This window comes from Tetrao urogallus (assembly GCF_951394365.1).
Source record: "Tetrao urogallus genome assembly, chromosome: 8".
Taxonomy (NCBI): Eukaryota; Metazoa; Chordata; class Aves; order Galliformes; family Phasianidae; genus Tetrao; species Tetrao urogallus.
Window position 1 is genome coordinate 1,377,730 of NC_136821.1, and position 19,433 is coordinate 1,397,162.

The window sequence follows — 19,433 nt, forward strand, 5'->3', positions numbered from 1 at the left end:
GCTGGTGCCCACCTGCAGAGCCATAGGGAAGGCAGCCTGTGAGGAACGAGGCAGTGAAGAGCCAGCAGCAGCACGTGGCACAGAGCTGGGCAGAGGGACGTGCTCTGCTCCGGGCTCAAGATATCACTTCACGCCGTGCTCCTGTGTTTGTCTCAAGTGAACAAGGATTCTATAAAACAGACACAACGTACAGACACCTCTTCTAATCCAGTGTCAGAAAAGCTCTGTTCAGGGTTTTGTTTGCTTGTCAGATCTCTGTATCTCCTCTCTGCTGTGTTTTAGAAGAGGCAAAACCAGCTATTACTGCCTCTGTGCCTAATGACCTGCAGTCTTTCTGCTACTCAGTTACTTTTTCTCTCCTGTCTGCAACGATTAGGAAAGAAAAGGAAAAGCTGTGAGGAAAAAAAGAAATTACTGTACTACGACTGTTCAAGTCGTGTGCTGCTTTCCATCCTGTAAGCCAGGCAAGGGCTCCCAGCAAAACTCAGCCATGCAGCTCCCTCCGTACAGCACCAAAACAGCAAAGGGAAAAAAACCTCATCATTATTAAACACATTTTGAGTTCCTGAGGCCAGAAGATTGCAGGCATCCACAGACCTAAGGCTGCTGCTGGACGGACGATTCCCGAGACGCACTCACGCAGGGTGCCTGCAGAAGGTGCAGTAAGCTGGGGCTGCCCACCCAGCAGCACAGGCTCTGAGGGCTGCCATGAGCACAGATCAGCAAGGGGAAACCTGCCGTGTGCTCACTGCTCTTTGTTAAGCAATAACAGCAAAGAGATTTCCCACTGTGCTCCGGGAAAGCTGATCAGCTGGACTAATCGGCAGCGCATGCACCGCCTGCAAACAACATTGCAGCGGGCACGGTAAAAGCCTTGCCTTGGGAGTCAAGTGAAGATCTGGGGCAGAAAAGGAGTTTAAATGGGAAGGAAAAGGAGAGAAAAGAACCTTGGCATTTGACAAAAAGAAACGGAGCCAGAGAGACGCGCAGTCTGAGGCTGAGCAAAAGGCCATTGTCTTCCCTAGCGGTTTGTTAACTTGCTGTCATGTGTGTCTTTTGGGCCTTTTCTTGTCCAGATAGACTCATTTATTAAGTCCATCCAAAAGCACTGCTGCAGTGCAGGCTCCTCACAGGTCCGGTAGGCTCACAGCCGGGTCTGTCTCACTTGACAAGGCAGCCCAGAGCCTGGCAGGGCCGCAGGGCAGCCGGGGCAGGACTCAGCGAACAGATGGCCGGTTGAGAAACAAGGCCTAATTAGGCTGAAGTGTCTGACCCAAAGTCTAATGGCAGAGCACAATGAGCACCGGGCTACAGGACTACTGAGCTGGGGTCCTCCGTGCTCACTCTCTCCGATTCACTGCCTGCCACAAAGAGGTGTCTCTCCACGCTGCACCCTACTTCAGTAAAATTACTTTGATTATTCCCTCGTTGTGCAGAAAATCTGAACAGCAATTACATTAATTTACTTTAGGAGAATGCCCCATTTTCCTGATTAACATTTTCCATGCCCAACAATAAGCACCTTTCAGTGAATCCTCTTTTGCAGCGCTCCACTCCATCAGCTCCGTCACCAGGGAGCTCCTACAGATGGGCCAAAATAGGTAACTTTTATACTGCTGAAATAATGCCTTCTCTGGTCACTGCATCCATTCCACCTTCAGTCACCAATCTGCCTTGAGCTGCCCTTAACCACTCGTTTCCCACCCTCCCTAACAACTGCTCTCAGGAACCAGGTTGTGCCACTCCTGTGCTCTACAGCCAAGCTTAGCCAACGACTGCCAAAAACCACAGCCAACCATTTATCAAAGAGAGGAGCCTCCACCATGCTATAATAGGAGTCAATCAACTCTTAATTATGTATGCTTATACTTATGCATATATTCCTCCATCACTGAAGCACCCCTACCGGAAAGGCCAGGTGTTGTCAGAAGCCAGCACTGGGCTGATGGAGCCAAGGAACATCCCGGCTTTTCCGATCCATGTCCAAAATTAGTGACCAGAAAGATTATTATTGCTGCTTTTGAGTTCTCACTACGTCATTAATGCTGCTGCCTTCAAAGAAACGCGTGGAGATTCACTGCAAGAAATGTGGCAGGGATGAGCACAGCTGGGTGTGTTGCACTGCTTGGCTGAACTACTGCTTGTTTCTTTACGTTCTGGTCTTTTAGAAATCACTGGAAGAGAATCCCTGCTCAGAAAACACAGAGAAAACACAAAACTCCATGTATCTATTTGTGATTCAATCACATCCTGGAGCTGGATGAGTAAACTGCATATTGCCTCACAATTGTATCGCTCTCAAAGACAGCTGTTTGGTGCTACAGTATTCATCACCAAGCATCCGTGGCACCAGCTCAACAACGCAGCCTCCAAAGCAATAAAAAGACCATTTTTATTTTCCATAGTCCAGGAGTTAACCCCAGCTGAGAAGGAAAGACAAGCAGCATGATTCATTCTAAACACGTGTGAGCCAGAGGCACGCTTCTTTACGTTGCGCCGTGTTTAGGTTGGTTCCCAACCAGGTCTCTTGGCAGAAGGGCAGCGATCACCAGCCCAGCTCCTGCCAGCAGAAAGCTGCAGCTCAGAACACTCTGCCTCCCTGCGTAGTTCCCTGCTCACTGAACGCACTGCCAGCCCCGCTGCAGCTCACCAGCACCCCTCTGCAGTGAGCTCAGCCCCAGAGCCATGCACCAACCATTTCTGTGAATGGAGAAGTGATGCTGTGCTCTGCGGAGCAGGCAGCTCGGGGTGATGTGCCCCGATACCACGGCCAGACCTGCTGTGCAACACCAACCTGCGGGCAGAATGGCTGCAACTGCACATCCCAGCGGGGGAACTGTGGCAACTCCTGCAAAACTCTCCTCGTTGTGTGCAAGCTATGCGAGGAGCCTGCCTGTAGGTCTGCACAGTGTTCTGCAGAGAGATCAGACAGTGCTGGACCTACAGTGAGGATGTAGAAGAGGGCCCAAGGGGAGAGGAAGGCAGGCAGTCAATCGGGAATGGAAAGGGAATTCCCAAATTAAAGGGAGTTTTCAGACATCACACTGCTACCTGAGATCAGGGAGACCAAATGTTGGTCAGTTACACCCCTTGCAGCCCTCAGATTAAGGTTAGAGCAAAGCTCCCCGCGTGTAACTGCGGGGATGCAGAACACAGGGACTAGATGGGGCACACACTGAAGTTACTGCATCACCAGGCAGCAGCTGACAGAGCCAGAGGTGGCACATGGCATCCCAGCACTTACTGTGCAGGAGCCCTACTCATCTTAATGCTTACATCAACCCAGTCCGCATCCTTCTGGCAGAGCAGAGACGAGGCAGGGACGGACTTCCCCTTAAGGAGGAAGAAAGAGAGCCTTTCACAGTCACTGAAGGAAGGAAAGAAAAAAGGGGGCATCCAAGACAAATACAGCTGAGAAATTCAACAAAAGGAACAGACAATAGCAAACCTCTTCCTTGTCTTCTCAAACGTGAAAACAAGCCGATAAAGCTGTTGCTGCAAGTGAGGAACATGATGGGTATTTAATAATTCATAGGAGCTCAATGTATTCACAAGGTATTTACTGCTTGGAAGTAATTGATGTTGCTTTAACAGACTGTTAGTGTATCCTGAGAAGTAGCTTAGGAGGAAGAAAGAGTTATCCCAGTGCTGCACACCCGTACTGGTGACAGTAACCAGCACTGCAAAGTTTTGTGTAGAAACGCGCTGCATAATCTAACAGCTTTGCTGAGAGAGCCCCTGCCCTGCCCTCCACGCACAGCAGTACTGCCCAGCATCCCCACGGCCCCAGGCTGAGGGACCAACTCATTTCCCTGAAGGCACAGCAGGGCAGCACGGCGCCCAGCTCCCCAGGACTGACTGCTGGCAGCCTCTCTCCAAGCCATGCTGGAGGTGGGTTCCAGCTGCCCAGCACAGTTGGAGCACTGGGACACAGCTCGGCTGATGGCTCACCTCGACCTGGAAAGTCCCAGCCCAAAGCCCCACTGGGTTCCATCCTGCTCATTCAGTTTCCTCAGCAAACACATTACAGGACTCTCCCCAAAGCACCAACGTTGAAGAGGGACACATCCCATTTAGTATTCACCATTATTCCCAGTGATCTGTCCTTCACAAAAACAAACTTTGGTGCATTTCTAGCTCTTCCACTCTAAGTTCAAACACAACACGCTCACTGCAGAGCTGGCAGTCAGCATTCACATCACACACCTTCAGACAGAAAGCATCCCGAGCTGTGCTCAGAAGCAATGCTGCTGGGGCAGCACCCACCTGCACTCAGCCATGGCCACCAAAGCACCCTGGGCTGCTCACAGCCTCTGCTGCTCGGCCCAACGGGACAGGGCTTCCTTTCTCATTAGGACTTCTCCCCGAAGTGATTATTAAGTGACTTAAGGGAATGTGAGACTGCCTGCTTTTGGCCTGTTTCAAAGGCTGCTAATCCATTAGCTGCCAATTAGCATACATCGTTCTGCTCCAAGTGTTGCTTCTGTTACACTCGACCCTTCTAACTCATTTTCAGGATACTAAGAAGAAAGGGAATACATGAACAAAGCTGTGTGTTTTTTCTATTATTCAATTCATCTTACACATAAATAGTGGTAACAGTTTATTAAGTCTCATTTGAGGTTTTAGTGGCTTCTCAACACATAAATTAATAAAAATTACTTGGCACTTAGAAGGACAGCTTTTCAGGATTTGACATAAGAAGTTTGGTGGATAGGGTTCATAGTCACACCTGCAAACAATGCAGCTCCAGCCAAGCCCAGGTTACCACCCAGCTGGCACTGAGACCTGCACTGCAGCAGCTGCACTTCACCGTGATGGCTGGAAACTGTGATATTGAAGCTAAAACTCCTATCCAAAGAAATGCATTAACCAGAAATCTGTATATTAACAGCCCATAGGCTGGGGATGGCGGACTTAGAGGTCTTTTCCAACCTTAACGATTCTGTGATTGTGGCTGGGGCTGAGAGCACCCCTAACCCTCAGGTGTGATTTCTAATGGGTGACCCAGAGGAGACATCCAGCCTGGCAGCTGTACCCACAGACTGCAGCTGCACAGCTGCATCCACTGCCATCAGTGTGCCGGGGCAGCAGACCACTGTCCCCATCCACCACTGCAAACCCTCTACCAGCAGACACCAGCCCAGCAGTTCTCAGTGACATGACTTATATAGAAAGAAAGGGAGAGAACTTGAGCTCTGGGCTTGCTCACTCTTTGCATTACGATACCAGCAGGCTCCAGAAAGGAAGCATGGGGCTGCCAGCTCAGGCAGAGCGGGCTGAAAGCTTAGCGGGTGAAGGGAGTTTCTCAGCACTGGGAGACGCAGTGTGGAGCTACTGCAACTCTGGGCCATCTTTGAAAGAGACATTCAAATGGAAGCACTACATTCTCCTGCATCTGAAGGCTTGAGCACGTAACAAAAAGATAGAAGTAAATAATCCAACTGTAAAATGCCATCCAGAGAGGTCTGCTCTTGGAGCATCATTAGTATGGCTATGCTTTTTCATAGAATCAACGACCTTCTCATTTCACAGTTGTTCATACAGAACATGCTGTATTCAGAAATCACTATGTGCTATAAGAAGATAATATCCTAAACAGCAAGGAGTTGGTTATGCTCCTACATTTTCAATTAGATTGCTATCTGCAATGATCTGAAAGTCATTATTGCTAGGCTAACAGCACTAATTGACATTCTGTCCCTCCTGTTGTGGTGTGGGGGGCCATCTGCCTGGAGCTGCACCGTGCAGCAGCTTGTCATCTGTGAGAAGGAGGGCTGGGTGCTAGTTCAGCTGTCTGAACTTCACTTGTGTTTATATATACTTTATGTAGAAAATGCAGAGCTTTGGTGTACTTTGAAGCACCGACTGTGTGCATTTCTAGGATGAGTTCTCTCCAATTTAAGAATACAGTGTGTCGTACATTAAAACTAACAAAACACAGAGCAAATTCTGCCCTCAGCTGCCTCAGCAGAGTTCTTTGGAAGAACTGTGGGTAATAATTTCATCTTATGTACCCAAACAAGTGAAGGAAAACCATTTGCCCACTCCCTAATCCCAAGCACTACCACACTGTGATAGGAGCCCGAGCTGCTGACCCAGGAGGAGGAGCAGAGGTCACCTCTGGGGTCCAGGAGCTCCTCCTAGGTGTGCCAGATGAGGACAACAGATTGAGGTTTGCACCTACAGACACATCACCACCAACCGCCCTCACCAGCCTTGGCACAAAGACTTCTCACAAGTTGAGGCGTAGCCCCAGGCACGACCAGAGAGCACAACTCTAAACCAAGTCCAAGCCCAGCTCTTGTACCCCCAAGATGCCTTTGTATTGCTCTTGGAGTGGGAGAGCCTTTAAAGTCACTGAAACCAGGCCCTGTGAACGTAATGAAAAGCATCTTTCAGAAACATCAGCAGCATTCCAATTCAAGGCAATAACCACCAGATGTTACAAGCAAGCCTCACATTTCACCCAACAAAAGCCATCAGAGCAGGGGAATAACATTTGTTTCAGCTGATCTTGTTTACACACGGAGCAGTGGCACACACAGCCTACAAGTAATTAAAACAAAAAACAAAAAAGCCCTCCTGAGCGCATCAAGGCACCTGTACAACACTGAGTGCCATCACAGCAACACAGCTGTGCTGCAAAGGACAGAATGACAGCAGCAAGGAGCACAGGCAGGGTGAGATGGGCACAGGGCAGCCCATGGTGCACTAGGTGGTGTCTGCAGGGCCCTGGTGGCACAGCATGCACGGCTCAGTGTGTCAGGGGGTAACGCGCCAGCAAGGATGCCGCTCACTGAGCTGAGGCATTCCCACCTCCAGCTTTGCCCATCAGAAGGATGCCGCACTAAGTGCTGTCAAACAGCAGCACGGCAGGCAGGCCCTGCCCCCAGCTTCCCACCATCACCATCCACCAGACAGAAACACCACAGTTCAGCCTCCCACTAACACAAAAACTCCAAGCAGCGCTCGCTCACAGCATGTTGATGTTTCTCCAGCCACATTCCCTCCCACAAAGTCAGAAATGCCTGTAAGATAACCAGGGACAGAGAGCGCAGGCAGCTCCTAAGCTGAGCCGACAATGCCTGCCCACGGCAGAGCTGTGCCTGCAGTGCAGCCGGGCACCCTTGGCTTTTCTAACGGGCACACGAGGTGAGTCAGCCTGCAGCATGGCTCCTCCCTGCCAAGCGAGACCACAGCACTGCACAGATCCACAAAAAAGGCTCAGCGCCTCAAAACCTAGCCTGTGTAGGCCAGCGCTCGCAGAAGTACTAAAATGCACTCAGAGGTCCCACCCAGACAGTAAGTAACGCCTGCAACCGCTGAATAATGCCTGCTCCTGAGGGCTGGCACAGTGTGCTGCTCAGCGCCCGCAGGATGCCACGTAGCACAGCTCCTGCAGGAGCAGCAGACACAAAGGTCAGAAGATCTCCGCTGGAAGTCCCCGCGCTGTGCTGGCAGTTGCACAGCCATGCAGAAAGCCAACTGTACCCTGGGATGCATCACCAGCAGCACGGCCAGCAGCACAGGGAGCTGGTTCTGCCCCTCTGCTCTGTGCTGGTGAGGCCTCACCAGGGGCACTGCGTCCAGGTGTGGACTCTTCAGGATAGGAAAGATGTGAACCTGCTGGAGAGCATCCAGAGGAGACCACTACGATGATCCAACGGAAGGAGCACCTCCCTACAAGCACAGGCTGAGAGCTGGAGCTGTGCAGCCTGGAGAAGTCTTTGGGGAGACCTGAGAGCAGCCTTTCTGTATCTAAAGAGTCTGTAAGAAGGATGGGAAGACTTTTTAGCAGGGTCTGCTGTGATAGGACAAGGAGAAATGGTTTCAAACTAAAAGAGATTAGATTTAGACTGGTTTTAAGGAAAAACATTCTTTACAATAGGGACTGCAAGGCACTAGAACAGGTTTCCCAAAGCAGCAGTGGTGACCTGTGCCCAGAGACACTCAGGGTCAGGCTGGACCAGGCTCTGAGCACCTGATGGAGCTGCAGGTGCCCCTACACCAGATGGCCTTAAAAGCTCCCTTCCAACTCAAACCACTCTATGGTTCTACAGCAGTGAGAGCCATGCAAACACAGCACCTGCAAAGAACCAAAGTTTGCTGCCAGCTGCACAGGGACCTGCACAGACACATCCAAGGATGGAGCCTGGCCAGGGAGAGCCATCAGCCTCCCGAGCTGCTCTGTGCTATACTGCCCAAAGCCCTCAGTGCTGCAGCTATGTGATGCTGAGCAGCACCCAGCTCCCACCCCCGCTTCTGTAAAGAAAGGCAATGTGTCAAACCCAAAATTGGAAGCTCCTGGCATCTCGAGCAAGCAGCAGCACCTTGCAGCCAAACACAGGGATCGCTGAGAACCACACAGCTTATGCAAGGCTTGTCCATGCTGCACAAGCTCACACCACACACTAAACAGGACGAGCACAACCATATGCAAGGCCTCCATCGGTGTTCTGGCTACGCTGCTTTGCAGCTCAGCAGAAGGTTCCCTGCTCTGCACCGGTATCTGGGTGAGAAGAGCTCTTGCTGCAATAAACAGTGAGCGCTCCGTGCGGCTCAGCACAGCCTGCAGAGGGCTCCTTGTGAGACACCAGCATACAGCCCTGGGGAGGGGAGTTTTCCCAGCACGTCATTCTGAAACTGACCGCTTCTGAAAACAAAGTAAATCCGCACCGGGACTTTCTGTGGTGCTCGGAGCTGGAGCACCCAGCAGCAACCTGCTGTAGCGCTTCACTGATCGCTGCCCAAGTGCATCGGGATAGTTCTCACATCACACACTAAACAGGGGATGATTTGCCTTTAGCAGAGATTTCTTATCAGAAATAAATGTTAGCAAACAAACAGAGCCGTAAGCTTTACCAAAAGCCCTTCTCCATCACAGGTGTATCTTGCCTCTCTGAGCCCAGTGTGAGAGGAACTTTGCCTTCAGTCCATCTGTGCCTCCCAGAGGTCTGTGGGCATCCGAAATCCTCACCTAACTGAAAATACAGCTGCCACCCCGCGACCTCTGCATCCCTGGGGCTGCAGGAGCAGTGTCTGCACATGAGAGCTGTGAGCTGCTCCTGCTGCCCCGCTCTGCAGCAGCAAGTCCACCCACATCGCAGCCACCGAGCCAGGACTGCACTGCTGGGAAGGACCCAGCTGACATCAAGTCTTGCACAGCTTCATTTCTGGGTGTATTTCTGCTGTCCTGCAGTGAGGTACCAGCACTGCCGGGAGCACCACTACCCTCACGTGGAAGGGAAGGCCAGCAGGCAGGTACCTCAGCATGCAACTTGACGTGTGCTGATCTTTCATTTTAATTAACACAAAGTTAACAACTCCGCATACTAAACTTCTCCCTCTCTCCTGCTGTTTGATCCAAGCCAGCTGAATCTCATCCTGAATGCAACCAGCACACAAAACATGCACGTGGAAAAAAAGCCCTGAACGCTTACTCTAATGCCCAGGATTTGTCATATAAAAGGATATTTTCCAATTACAAAGAAAAGCATTTTCCCCTAGCGCTTTGTGCACATCATTCATCTGCTCCGATGCATCTGCACTAAAAAAGAAATCAGTTGTTCTTCTCTGGACAGAAAACACAGAACCAATTCCCAAGCTGAGATGATTGCTCAGACCCTCACGACCGCCCTCCATAACCCCTTCCCCAATGGGACCCAACACAGCTCTGCTGCTGCCTTTGCTTCCCGAAGAGAAACCACAGCAGCAGACAGTTCTGTGCAGGTCAGTGGAGCCTCTCCCACCTTCATTTGGACTCACGGGTCCAAAAAATGCAACATATGCCTGAGGTCATCAGAAAAACATGGTTCAGCACACATGCATACACACAGAGGGACAAAAAATAACATTTCACCTCCGGATACAACAGAAAACAAAGAACAGGAACAGAAGGTGAAAAGCAAACAAGACCAGAGGAGATGACAACATGAGATTTTTAAATACATCAAAGAGAAAAGATGCCTTAAAATGCCAGAAAATAAACTCAAATGCTGCTCTTCAACTTCTGTGTAACGGAGCGAGACAAATGAAAGACTTGAAAGGAAAGCTCATATGGATCTGCAAAGGTGACTTCAAAGAGCCAAATGCCAGCTGCCAGGCCCCACGTTGCCACGCGAGCTGCAGGCACAGCAGGCTTCCCAATGTGTCAAACACATGTCCCGGGGGCTGCAGCTTGGCCGCTCTCCTTCTCTGGTGGTTACAGCAAGTTGGGAGACAGTCATTCCCTTCTGCTGCTCCATTTTTTGGGGGTGTCACAGCAATCCAAGAGTCCTTTTCAAAGGATAACCACAATAACCCACTCCTTGTCTTCCTGCTGCAGCTCACCAAGGCTTGCAAGAGATTCACAGGTGAAAACTGCCGTCAACAAAAGCTCTTGTTTTATTTACCAAAAAGAACACTGTACATTTACCACATTTAGATGTTCATTTTGTCACCAATAAGAGAACAGGGAATTGCATTTGGAGCTCTGAAATGGAGCAGAACAGTGATTTCAGAGACACACTGCCACTTGACAAGGCACTGGAATAGGAGCAGCAGGAGATGTGACAACTCCTGGGCTACTTCAAGGAGCTGAATTTTCAGATGATCACAACAATTCCTGAGAGTTATCTGTCATGAAAGGATTAACGTTAGCACCAAGCTCCTCCATGCTCACTCCACAGCATATCCTTATTATTATCACAAAGCAACATCGACTTTATTCTGTATACCTTGAGTATTGGAAGCAACACCTTATGCAAATGCAATGAATGATCTCTGCACTCCCTTCCAACCCAACCATTCTGTGGTTCTATGATCTTTGTGGTTCCATCCAACCCAACCATTCCGTGCCTCTATGATCCTTGCAGTCCCTTCCGAGCCAGCTATTCTGCAGTTCTATGGTCTTTAAGGTCTCTTCCAACCTATTCCATCCTATGATAAACCTCCAAGGCAATGCCCTTTGTAGGGGTGGCAGCCCTAAGAATTGTGACAGTGAACATTACCTGTTCAGGGCCGACCTCTCCCAAGAAGGCTGATGCTGCTCCAGGTGGATCCTGGCCCCTAGCACACGTTCCATTCTGGGGCCAGGCATCACACCAGCCCAGATAAGGGAACTCCTTTACACCCTTTGCACTTACAACGTTAGGCTTGTTATTATTTTAGATGATTTTTAAGATCCCTTCCAACCTAAGCCAATCTACGATTCTCCGTCTGAGGGAAGGAAAACACTCCAGTCATGTAACACATGTGCAGCCATGCAGAGGGTCTCATACACCACATCAAAGCTCTTACTCAGCCACGCTTTAAGTTAAATATTTGTGATAGTTAATTTATTTGATCTTCTGTACTTGTGAGGCTCCCAGGGCTGGGTAGAGCCCTCTGAAGCACACCCAAACACAGAGAGCTATTGGGAAGGTCTGTCAGAGAACTGCTGCACACCAGCTCCGCTGAATGAGCTCCATCATTTCCAAGACCCTTGGTACTGCACAGCTCTGCCTCCTGTGAGAGCAGCTCGCAGAGCATCAGATGGGTGAGCAACCAGAAAGTCTGCAGCGAACGTTTTGCTTCTTCATTTCAATTACTGGCTTCTGAAAACCTCCAGAAACTCTGCCAGTTTGTGCAACCCTCTATTCTTTGCTTTTGGCCTCAACCGTGCAGTCATTTTGGAGGCAAACAAGTAACAGATGTACAATCTATACTCTCCCCAAGTCCTTTTATAGTAAAATTACTTCTGGCCAGATAATGTGTATTAAAAAAAAGAAGAAGAAAACAACAACACTAATTTCTGTATTTTAAGATATCTCCCACAACACCCAAATACACCCTAAAAAGACCGAAGCCTCTTCAATGCCTCCCATAGGTCTCTGCAACCTCCAACTGGGAGCAGTTTCTGGCCTGAGGCTCCTTCTCACATGGGAGCTTTCTCCAGGGCACAGAACAGGCTGTGCTGACCCTCATCACCTCTACCACAGTTCGTGCAGTAGGCTAGATCATCCTCCTACGTTCACTTCCAAGAAAAGCAGGAAGACACTGCAGAAGTGAAACCAGCACTCGTTTGCTGGGAAGAAACGGGAGCATGAAGGGCACCTCTCACAGTCCTTCCTTCTACCTGAGCAGCAGGGCAGGCTGCACTCCTGGCACGCTCCGCACCTCTCTCCTGCCTGACTCCCCGCGTGCGTCCAGAGAGAAGTGCAGGGTGCTGACAGCGCACCCATGTGCAGGACAGCAATGTATGACAGCACCATCTCATACATTCCATTCCGTGATGGAATCACCAAGGTTGGAACTGGTCATCGGGTCCAGCGCCCAACCCACTGCCCGCACACCGCTATGCCACGTCCCTGCAGGACTGCATGCCGCTGGTGCTATCGGATGAATCCCACCCCACCCAGCCAGCCCTGCTCGCTCAGAGGTGCCCCCTGTCCCCAGCACGGCCGGGCACGCTCCCAGCTCACGTCCCGGCACACAGAGTCGCTCTCAAGAGCTGCAAGGCACAGCCCTGGAGGTCCACGCCTCGCACAGCGCTCATCTGAAGACCATTCATTTCCAACACAATATGACTATTGTGCTGCTTTGTGAATATCCTCCCCAAATATATGTTTAAAGATGCACAGTTACAGAAGACAAGCACTTGTTTTGTTACAAGGGATCCCATGGTAGATTGAAAACCAACATGTCTCTAATTTCTACAGTATGTTCGTTACAAGACAGCACGGGCAAGTTCACAGAATCAAGTTATACATTATCCGAGTCGTTATGCAATGAAACACTTGAGAAAGGCAAAAAGACTATTTTAGGAAGAGATAGCGTCTGGGACAAATTAATGCTTGCATTTTCAAACATATCCACACACTATGCTGTGCATCTGGAGTTTTAAAACTAGGAAGAGAATGCTCAAGGTCAGAACAAGCAGCGCAAGGGAAACCACAGAACCATTCAGGCTGGAGAAGCCCTCTCTGATCCCCACATCCCTCAGTGCCACATCCCCACAGCTCTGGGACACCCCCAGGGATGGTGCCCCCCACTCCCTGGCAGCTGTGCCACAGCCTGACTGCTCTCTGGAGAAGGAACTGTTCCTCAAACCCATCCCCACACTCCCATGACACAACTTTTACGGGCATTACATCTTACCCCAGTCAGCACAGGTCAGCACACCTTGTAGCAGCCCGAGGCTGAGGCAGAACATCTGTCAGGGCACGGCAGTGTGACCAAGAGTTCAGCCCTTCAGCTGCACCTGATGAAATCACAAGAAGCCCAAGAGCCAAAACGTTCCTCATTTCATCACAGTGATCCTTCAGAACGGAAATTGGCAGGGTATGCTATGTGGAAACCATATTTTCCAAACAACATCAGCTCAAGTTGGCTTTACCTGGCTAGCAGGCTGAGGCCTTCAGCTCTGGTGATGCAGGAGCTCTGAGGTGCTCAAGGTTTGCGCCAGATTTTTTTCTAACACAATTATAAATCAAATTAAGTGAGTCGATGTCATTTATTTCCCCATACCAAATTCCCAGACGGACTCTTCCAAACAAACAAAAAAGAAAACAAACAATAATTCAACTCAGTCTGAAATGCAGCTCCACACTACTGGCTGCAGAAACCTTCCAACCAGCTACCGCCACCACTTTGCAATCTCTTCTGGGAAGCGCGTTTCAAAGCCCTCCCTTGGAAAAGAGAGCGTGCACTTCTGCCTCTCAGTTCTGCAGCTTTCTGTGCAGCTACCAGAGAAAACTCCTCTGTCAGGGTGTTGCATTTTTCTTAGCAGTGCCAAACGCTCCCTCTCCACGTGCCGGGCCCACCAACAGGCCTGCTCAGCCACGTGCACTCACAGCTACGAGGCAGAATGCTGCAGCAGCCCTGCCTGTGGCACCACACGGCTCTGGCAGCACAGCCCGGAGGGGACCGACAAACGCAAGCCCTGCTCTCGCTATTTTCTTCATGGTCTCCCGCATCAGAAAGCATTTGGAGCCTGATCATAATGTGCTTCATTCAAACGCGTGAGACAGCCCAGATGCTTAAAAATAAACTGGTGCTGGAGAGTGTTGCTGAATTAGCATGTTTTGCATAATTGATTTCATTGTGCTGTGGAGAGCTCTCCACTCGGCGCTTCGTACAAGGTCAGGGTGCAGCTCCTGCACGTGCTGCAGGCAGAGCTCAGCTCCAGCGCACACAGCCCAGCAGAACCCAGCCCACTGGAAGGCCACTCTTTGGGAAGAGACAAGCAGAACACAGGACTTAGCACTTGTTAAATGCTTCTAAATGTGCAGCTTCTGCTATTTAGGAATGGTGTTTAGGAGCAGCCCTTCAGCAACTTGACTTAAAAGCAGCTTAAAGAGAAGCCAAGCTGAGGACACCACTGTGCCCCACGGGACACGGCCAGCCCTGCTCCCAGGGCATCGCTCCAAAGCAGCAGAGGGAAAGCAAAACTGGGAACTCACGGGGATTTCCTATTTCTGAAAAGGAGAGGTAGAACAGATTCATTTTCACTTTCCTGTTACAGAGTTGGAAGGAGCAATGCTGAGAAATGAGCAGAAATCCTGACTGATCCTGATTAAGAATGTATTTGGGAGAAACGTGAAGAGCTGGCACTAGATCTCCTATTCAGTAACACTCCAAAAACCAAACAAGCGATCAGAAAGTGAATGTCAAAGCTCGGTTTCACTGTAATGGGAAAACCAGGAATTGCTGCACGTCAGTCACACCCCTGCAGTCAGAGCTGCTGGCTGACAACACCTTCACCCACCTTCTGAGCAGCCTGGGAAGAACACTGCTCTATGGAGCTGGGGCTGGGCTCAAGGCAGCGAGCAGCTCTGCCTGGAGGCACCTGTCACAGCAAGGAGCACCCGAACCAAAGCATCTTTTGGAAGGAAACACAACATCGTGATGGCATAAAAAGGATCAGGAGAGGCTCTCCCCCACCATCAGCTAATTGCACAGAGCCAGGGGGCAGGTTTCCATGCCCAGCACCCCAAGCACCCTGCAGGACCCCCCAGCACACCACTGCCCCCAGCACACCGCAGTCACAGGGCAGTGACACACGCAGTCTGACAGAATGAGTTCATACCTCTGTCACAGAGGCCTGACAAATTAAGGCGATTATTTTTATGTGGAAGTACAGCACACTGGAAAATACATACATATGCATCATTTTAGCCATTTTTGAAGTCTTCCACGTTCCAGCACTGAAGTTTCAGCAAGGCGAATCTCCTGCTGTTAGCTGAGTACCCACTGACCACCCTTGTGTCTCAGCCACCCAAACAGAGATCTGCAAATATTCTACTGCAATTTCTGGGCAGAAAGACTCACAAATGTCATTTACTCACATGCCAGCCTGATAGATGTTTTACCATGAAGTGACAGTTCACCCTGTGAATGTAAGCCATCAGAAATATCTGGTTTTAGGAAATGTGATTTATTAGCCTGCTTCTTCCAAAAAAAGCGTCACTTTTCAAATCACTCAAATGAGACCCTGAGGAAAGAGGCAGAAATCAGCCAGAGAGGCCTGAGCAAGAAAACACAACAGGTCCTTACAATACCTAAATTTTAGGAGTCTATTTTCCCAACGCTGTTCCTAAGGCTAACCTAGCACCCCTCAGTCTCCACAGTATCGCTTTCTGAACCCCAGAAACCCAGCACAAACTTTGCCTGATACAAGAGCAGGTGACTGACACCCACGTGAGCCCTGCCACGCTGAGGAACCGCAGCGCAGAACCCAGCGCCCCAGCAATGCCAAAGCCCAGACATCTCCTGCAACAATGTCACACTCCTTAATGGTTTGCAGATGCTAAACTGTCCATACTATAACACAATGCATAATATAGCTGATAGAGGATTAGGGAAAAGAATGGAGAGCAGCTGGGAAACGTTACGGACTTTTCACACCGAGCTTTCAAATTCTTTAGCAATAGACACTACGAAACTCTTGCCTGGATTGGAAAAGGACGCTCAGACACACCTCCCTGCAGAAGGAACCTGAGCCAGCACGAAGAAGCTCCCAGCAGCAGAGCTGACACGCTGCCCTCAGGTAGGAGCATCCCCTGAGCCGGGAGCAGGGCTGGGAGCAGGAGAGCAGAACCCCCTGCACCATGCAGCCCTGCAGGCACATCGCTCTGTTCTCCAGCACCGGGCACAGAAACCTCCTTTGTAGAGTGGAGCACCGCTTGGTAGGGATAAGAGGATATTTCCTGTTAACCTCACTGCAGATATGTAATCCAGCAGTCAAATTATGTCAATCACAGCTCATTAGGCAACAATTCACCCTGCCAACTTTGTCCTGGCTGCTTCCTCTGAACCATGTGTCATTTGCAAACACGTGAAGCCGCTACCGGCTCAAGGCAGACCACCCTGCTGTGGGAGCTGCTGGCTCCTGCACCCCCAAGCTCTCTCAGGTACCGGTGCCATCAAGTCTACGTGCACACACTGCACAACGCCTTCCTATTCAGTATATCAGGGCTGCTTACTACAATTACTGATTTATGCACACTTGCCCGCGTGTCCATAGCAGAAAACCAGAAAAATCCAACACAGATGAAGAGGGACAGTGCCAAGAACGGACACCAGGAGGTGGTGCTGGTGCTGCTGGACTGTCCTGCACCCCTCGTTGGGACCTGAGAACGCACTGGAGGAAGGCTGGAACCACAGTGCCACCATACTGGACCTTACCCTGTTGCACAGGCTTGAAACCAACGGGTTGTCTCATTCTTCACGAAAGGGAAGAACTCCTGTCAGTTGGATGGGATGGAAAAAATGACACTTAGCTCACAGAGAGAAACCTGGATCTCCCTCAGATTATCCTTCACGTTTTTCTTTTAAGTGGGTCCCATCATATGCACTGCATTCTTGAAACACAGCAGGAGATGACGCCTGGTCCTCAAGCAGAAAAGAGTAAAACCTCATTGCCCCAGGGAATCCAGGGAAGTGGGTTTACTTCATCAGGCAACACAATCCCAGGGAAAATCCTCCGGTCGCTCACTGCAGGGACAGGAAGCACAAGGCAGCCAGAGCTGGCACTAACATCCCTCACCCGTGTGCTGCACACACGCTCAGCCCATCCTCAGTAATGCCAACAGCACCATTACATGCGAAGGAGCACATCAGCACCAATAGATTTGGAAGCTTTACTGAAAAAGCAGCAACCTGGAGCACTTCTCCATCACCTCCTGCAACGTGTGCACCTCAAACCTCAAAGCGTGAGGCCAACAAGGAGGCAACGAGATGACCGTGTGTGCTGGAGGTGGGCAAACTCTTCACCAGAGACCTTCCTCCGAAGGATGGCTGCTAAGAGCTTAGCAGAGACCACGTCCGGGCACTGTGCTGCTGAGCTGCTGGCTGCACAGACCACAGAGGGATTCAGAAGGTCAGGGCAGCATGCTCCACGTGGAACAAGTAAGATAATGGCTAAGGTCACAGCATTTACGGTAGGAATATTGCCATTCTGCACCCTTTTAATGGTGTGTGTGTGGTTCTGAGGGTTACGGATCATCACGCTGGTTTTGCAGAAGAATGAAATTTCCCAGTGCTTTGGTAAGGCAGCACGGGAAGAACCTTTCCTGCATGGCCCCACTGTTTATACACAAATGGAGCACGCAGCTGCAACATCACTAAGCTGCACGTCCGTTAGAGTCAAACACGGTCTTCGGAGTGCCATTAGCAGGAAGAAAATCACTGCTGTCAGCAAAGCCCTTCGGGATGTCAGCGGTGTGCAAGGCATGGCTGTGCCACGCTGACTTCCCAAAGCAGTGTTGAGGTGAGATGTAGTCCTGCAAACTTCAGCCTTCCTGCCTCCACACTCGGCACTCTCGCTGCAGAACATACTCATTTATGGTTTCCTCCAACTGCCATTCCTTTCCCATTTATCTCTGCTTTCCTACAGCTTGCCCAGCGCTGGGTTTAACCAGAAGCACAGTGCTCTGAGCTGCAGAGAAAACCAACTAATCACAGCCTCGGAGTCTGCTCCTCCATAAACCTTCCCCAAATGACGTCTCCACATTTAACCAAGCCAGACACTCAGTCCCAACTCAAAACCACTGCTTTTCTCTGCACACACAGACCTAGCCAGATCCTTTTGGTAAGCAGGATGGCCCGAGCCTCCAACACATCCCAGCGGCACAACCACCGTCGCTCTCCCCGACGAAGCAGGATGAGATCAGGCTTTTTCCAGCACACTAATAATCATAACATCTCACTCGCCATTTGGCTCACCAGTGGGGGTTCCCGGCTGAATAGGCTTATTCTTTTCTTAGACACGATAATCTAATTGGGTCTAACCGGCAATAATCCCGAACGCGCCCGCGCGGTCCCCACCGGGGCGCTCAGCAGAGCGGGGATGCCGGCGGGGGCCGCAGCCCGGGGAGCCGGGCTCCTCGCAGCCTCGCTTCTGCGTTTCGCATCGCTCCAAAGAGTTCCACCGAGGAGTTACGCATTGCCGCAACCCAGCGGCACTACCTACCGAGCGCCCGAACGCACTCGGCGACTTCTGCTGCCGGACGCAGCTCTGCCCTTCCCCGGGAGCGGCCGGAGGAGCGCCGTTCCGGCCGCCCAGCCCTTTGTGCTCCCCAGGTGAAAGGAAAGAGGCGGCGAGAGCCGAAGTCCCCAAGCCGCCCGCAGGTGTCCGCCCCCGGCAGCGCTCCCCGCGAGCGGCGCGGCACCGGGCGCCGCCAGACAAAGCCCCGCGGCCGCTGCCCGCTCCGCCCCGCCGACCCGAGCCCACCTGCGGCCGCGGCGCGTCTCGGGGCGGCCCCGCCCGCAACTTTTCCCGTTTCCAGCCGTTTCCACGCCGCCCCGCAGCCCCTCGCGCCGCCGCGGAGGCCGCCGGCCGGCCCGCCCGCCCCGCGCCCCGCAGACAATGGGGCCGGCACTCACCAGCACGACGGCGAAGCGCTCCTCCAGCTCCCCGGGCTCGGGCATGGGCAGCTTGAGGGGCACGCCGTGCGCCCTGAACTCCGTCTGCTGCGAGTCCACGCTCCCCGCGTTCCCCATGGCGGCGGCGGCGGCCCCTCCGCGCTGCTGCGCGCCCCGCGCTCGCCCTCTAGCACGCCGCGCCGCCGCCCGTCATGGCTCGCCGCCCTCGCCCTCCCCCCGGGGCGGGCTCGCTCCGGCTCCGGCTCCGGCTCGGCGGCGGCTCCCCCGCATGCCGCCGCGCGGCCCGCACAAAGCCCGCTCCGCCCTCCCGGCCCGCGGCGCGCTGGGACTCGTAGTCCCGCCGCCGGCCTGTGGGAGAGAGGGATGGGAGGGAGGGGGCGCGGGGCGGGGGCCGGGGCCGGGCGGCTCAGCCTCCATCTTGCCGCGAACTCGGAGGTTCCCTCCCGTCGGGGCTGCGACGTGATGGCCGAGGGCGCTCCGGGAGTCCTCCCGGCGGCTCCGCTTTGTGCGTTCAAAGTCGGCACTACAAACTGATAAATCCCGCAGAGCTGAGCGCGAGGCTGCCGAAGCACGGCCGGGCCGTCTCA

At 51.9% G+C, this 19,433-nt stretch overlaps 1 protein-coding gene across 1 annotated transcript in view; it reads right to left on the minus strand.

Moving 5' to 3' along the window:
• FMNL2 (formin like 2) overlaps window positions 1-18,963 on the minus strand; it is a gene marked incomplete at both ends in the record, with an annotated part of 106,528 nt that extends 87,565 nt beyond the window's left edge. Inside the window, one exon of the mRNA XM_079539252.1 lies at window positions 18,847-18,963. Coding sequence (XP_079395378.1) covers window positions 18,847-18,963 — 117 coding nt within the window. The remainder of the gene's footprint in view (window positions 1-18,846) is intronic.
• Window positions 18,964-19,433: the final 470 nt, after the last annotated feature.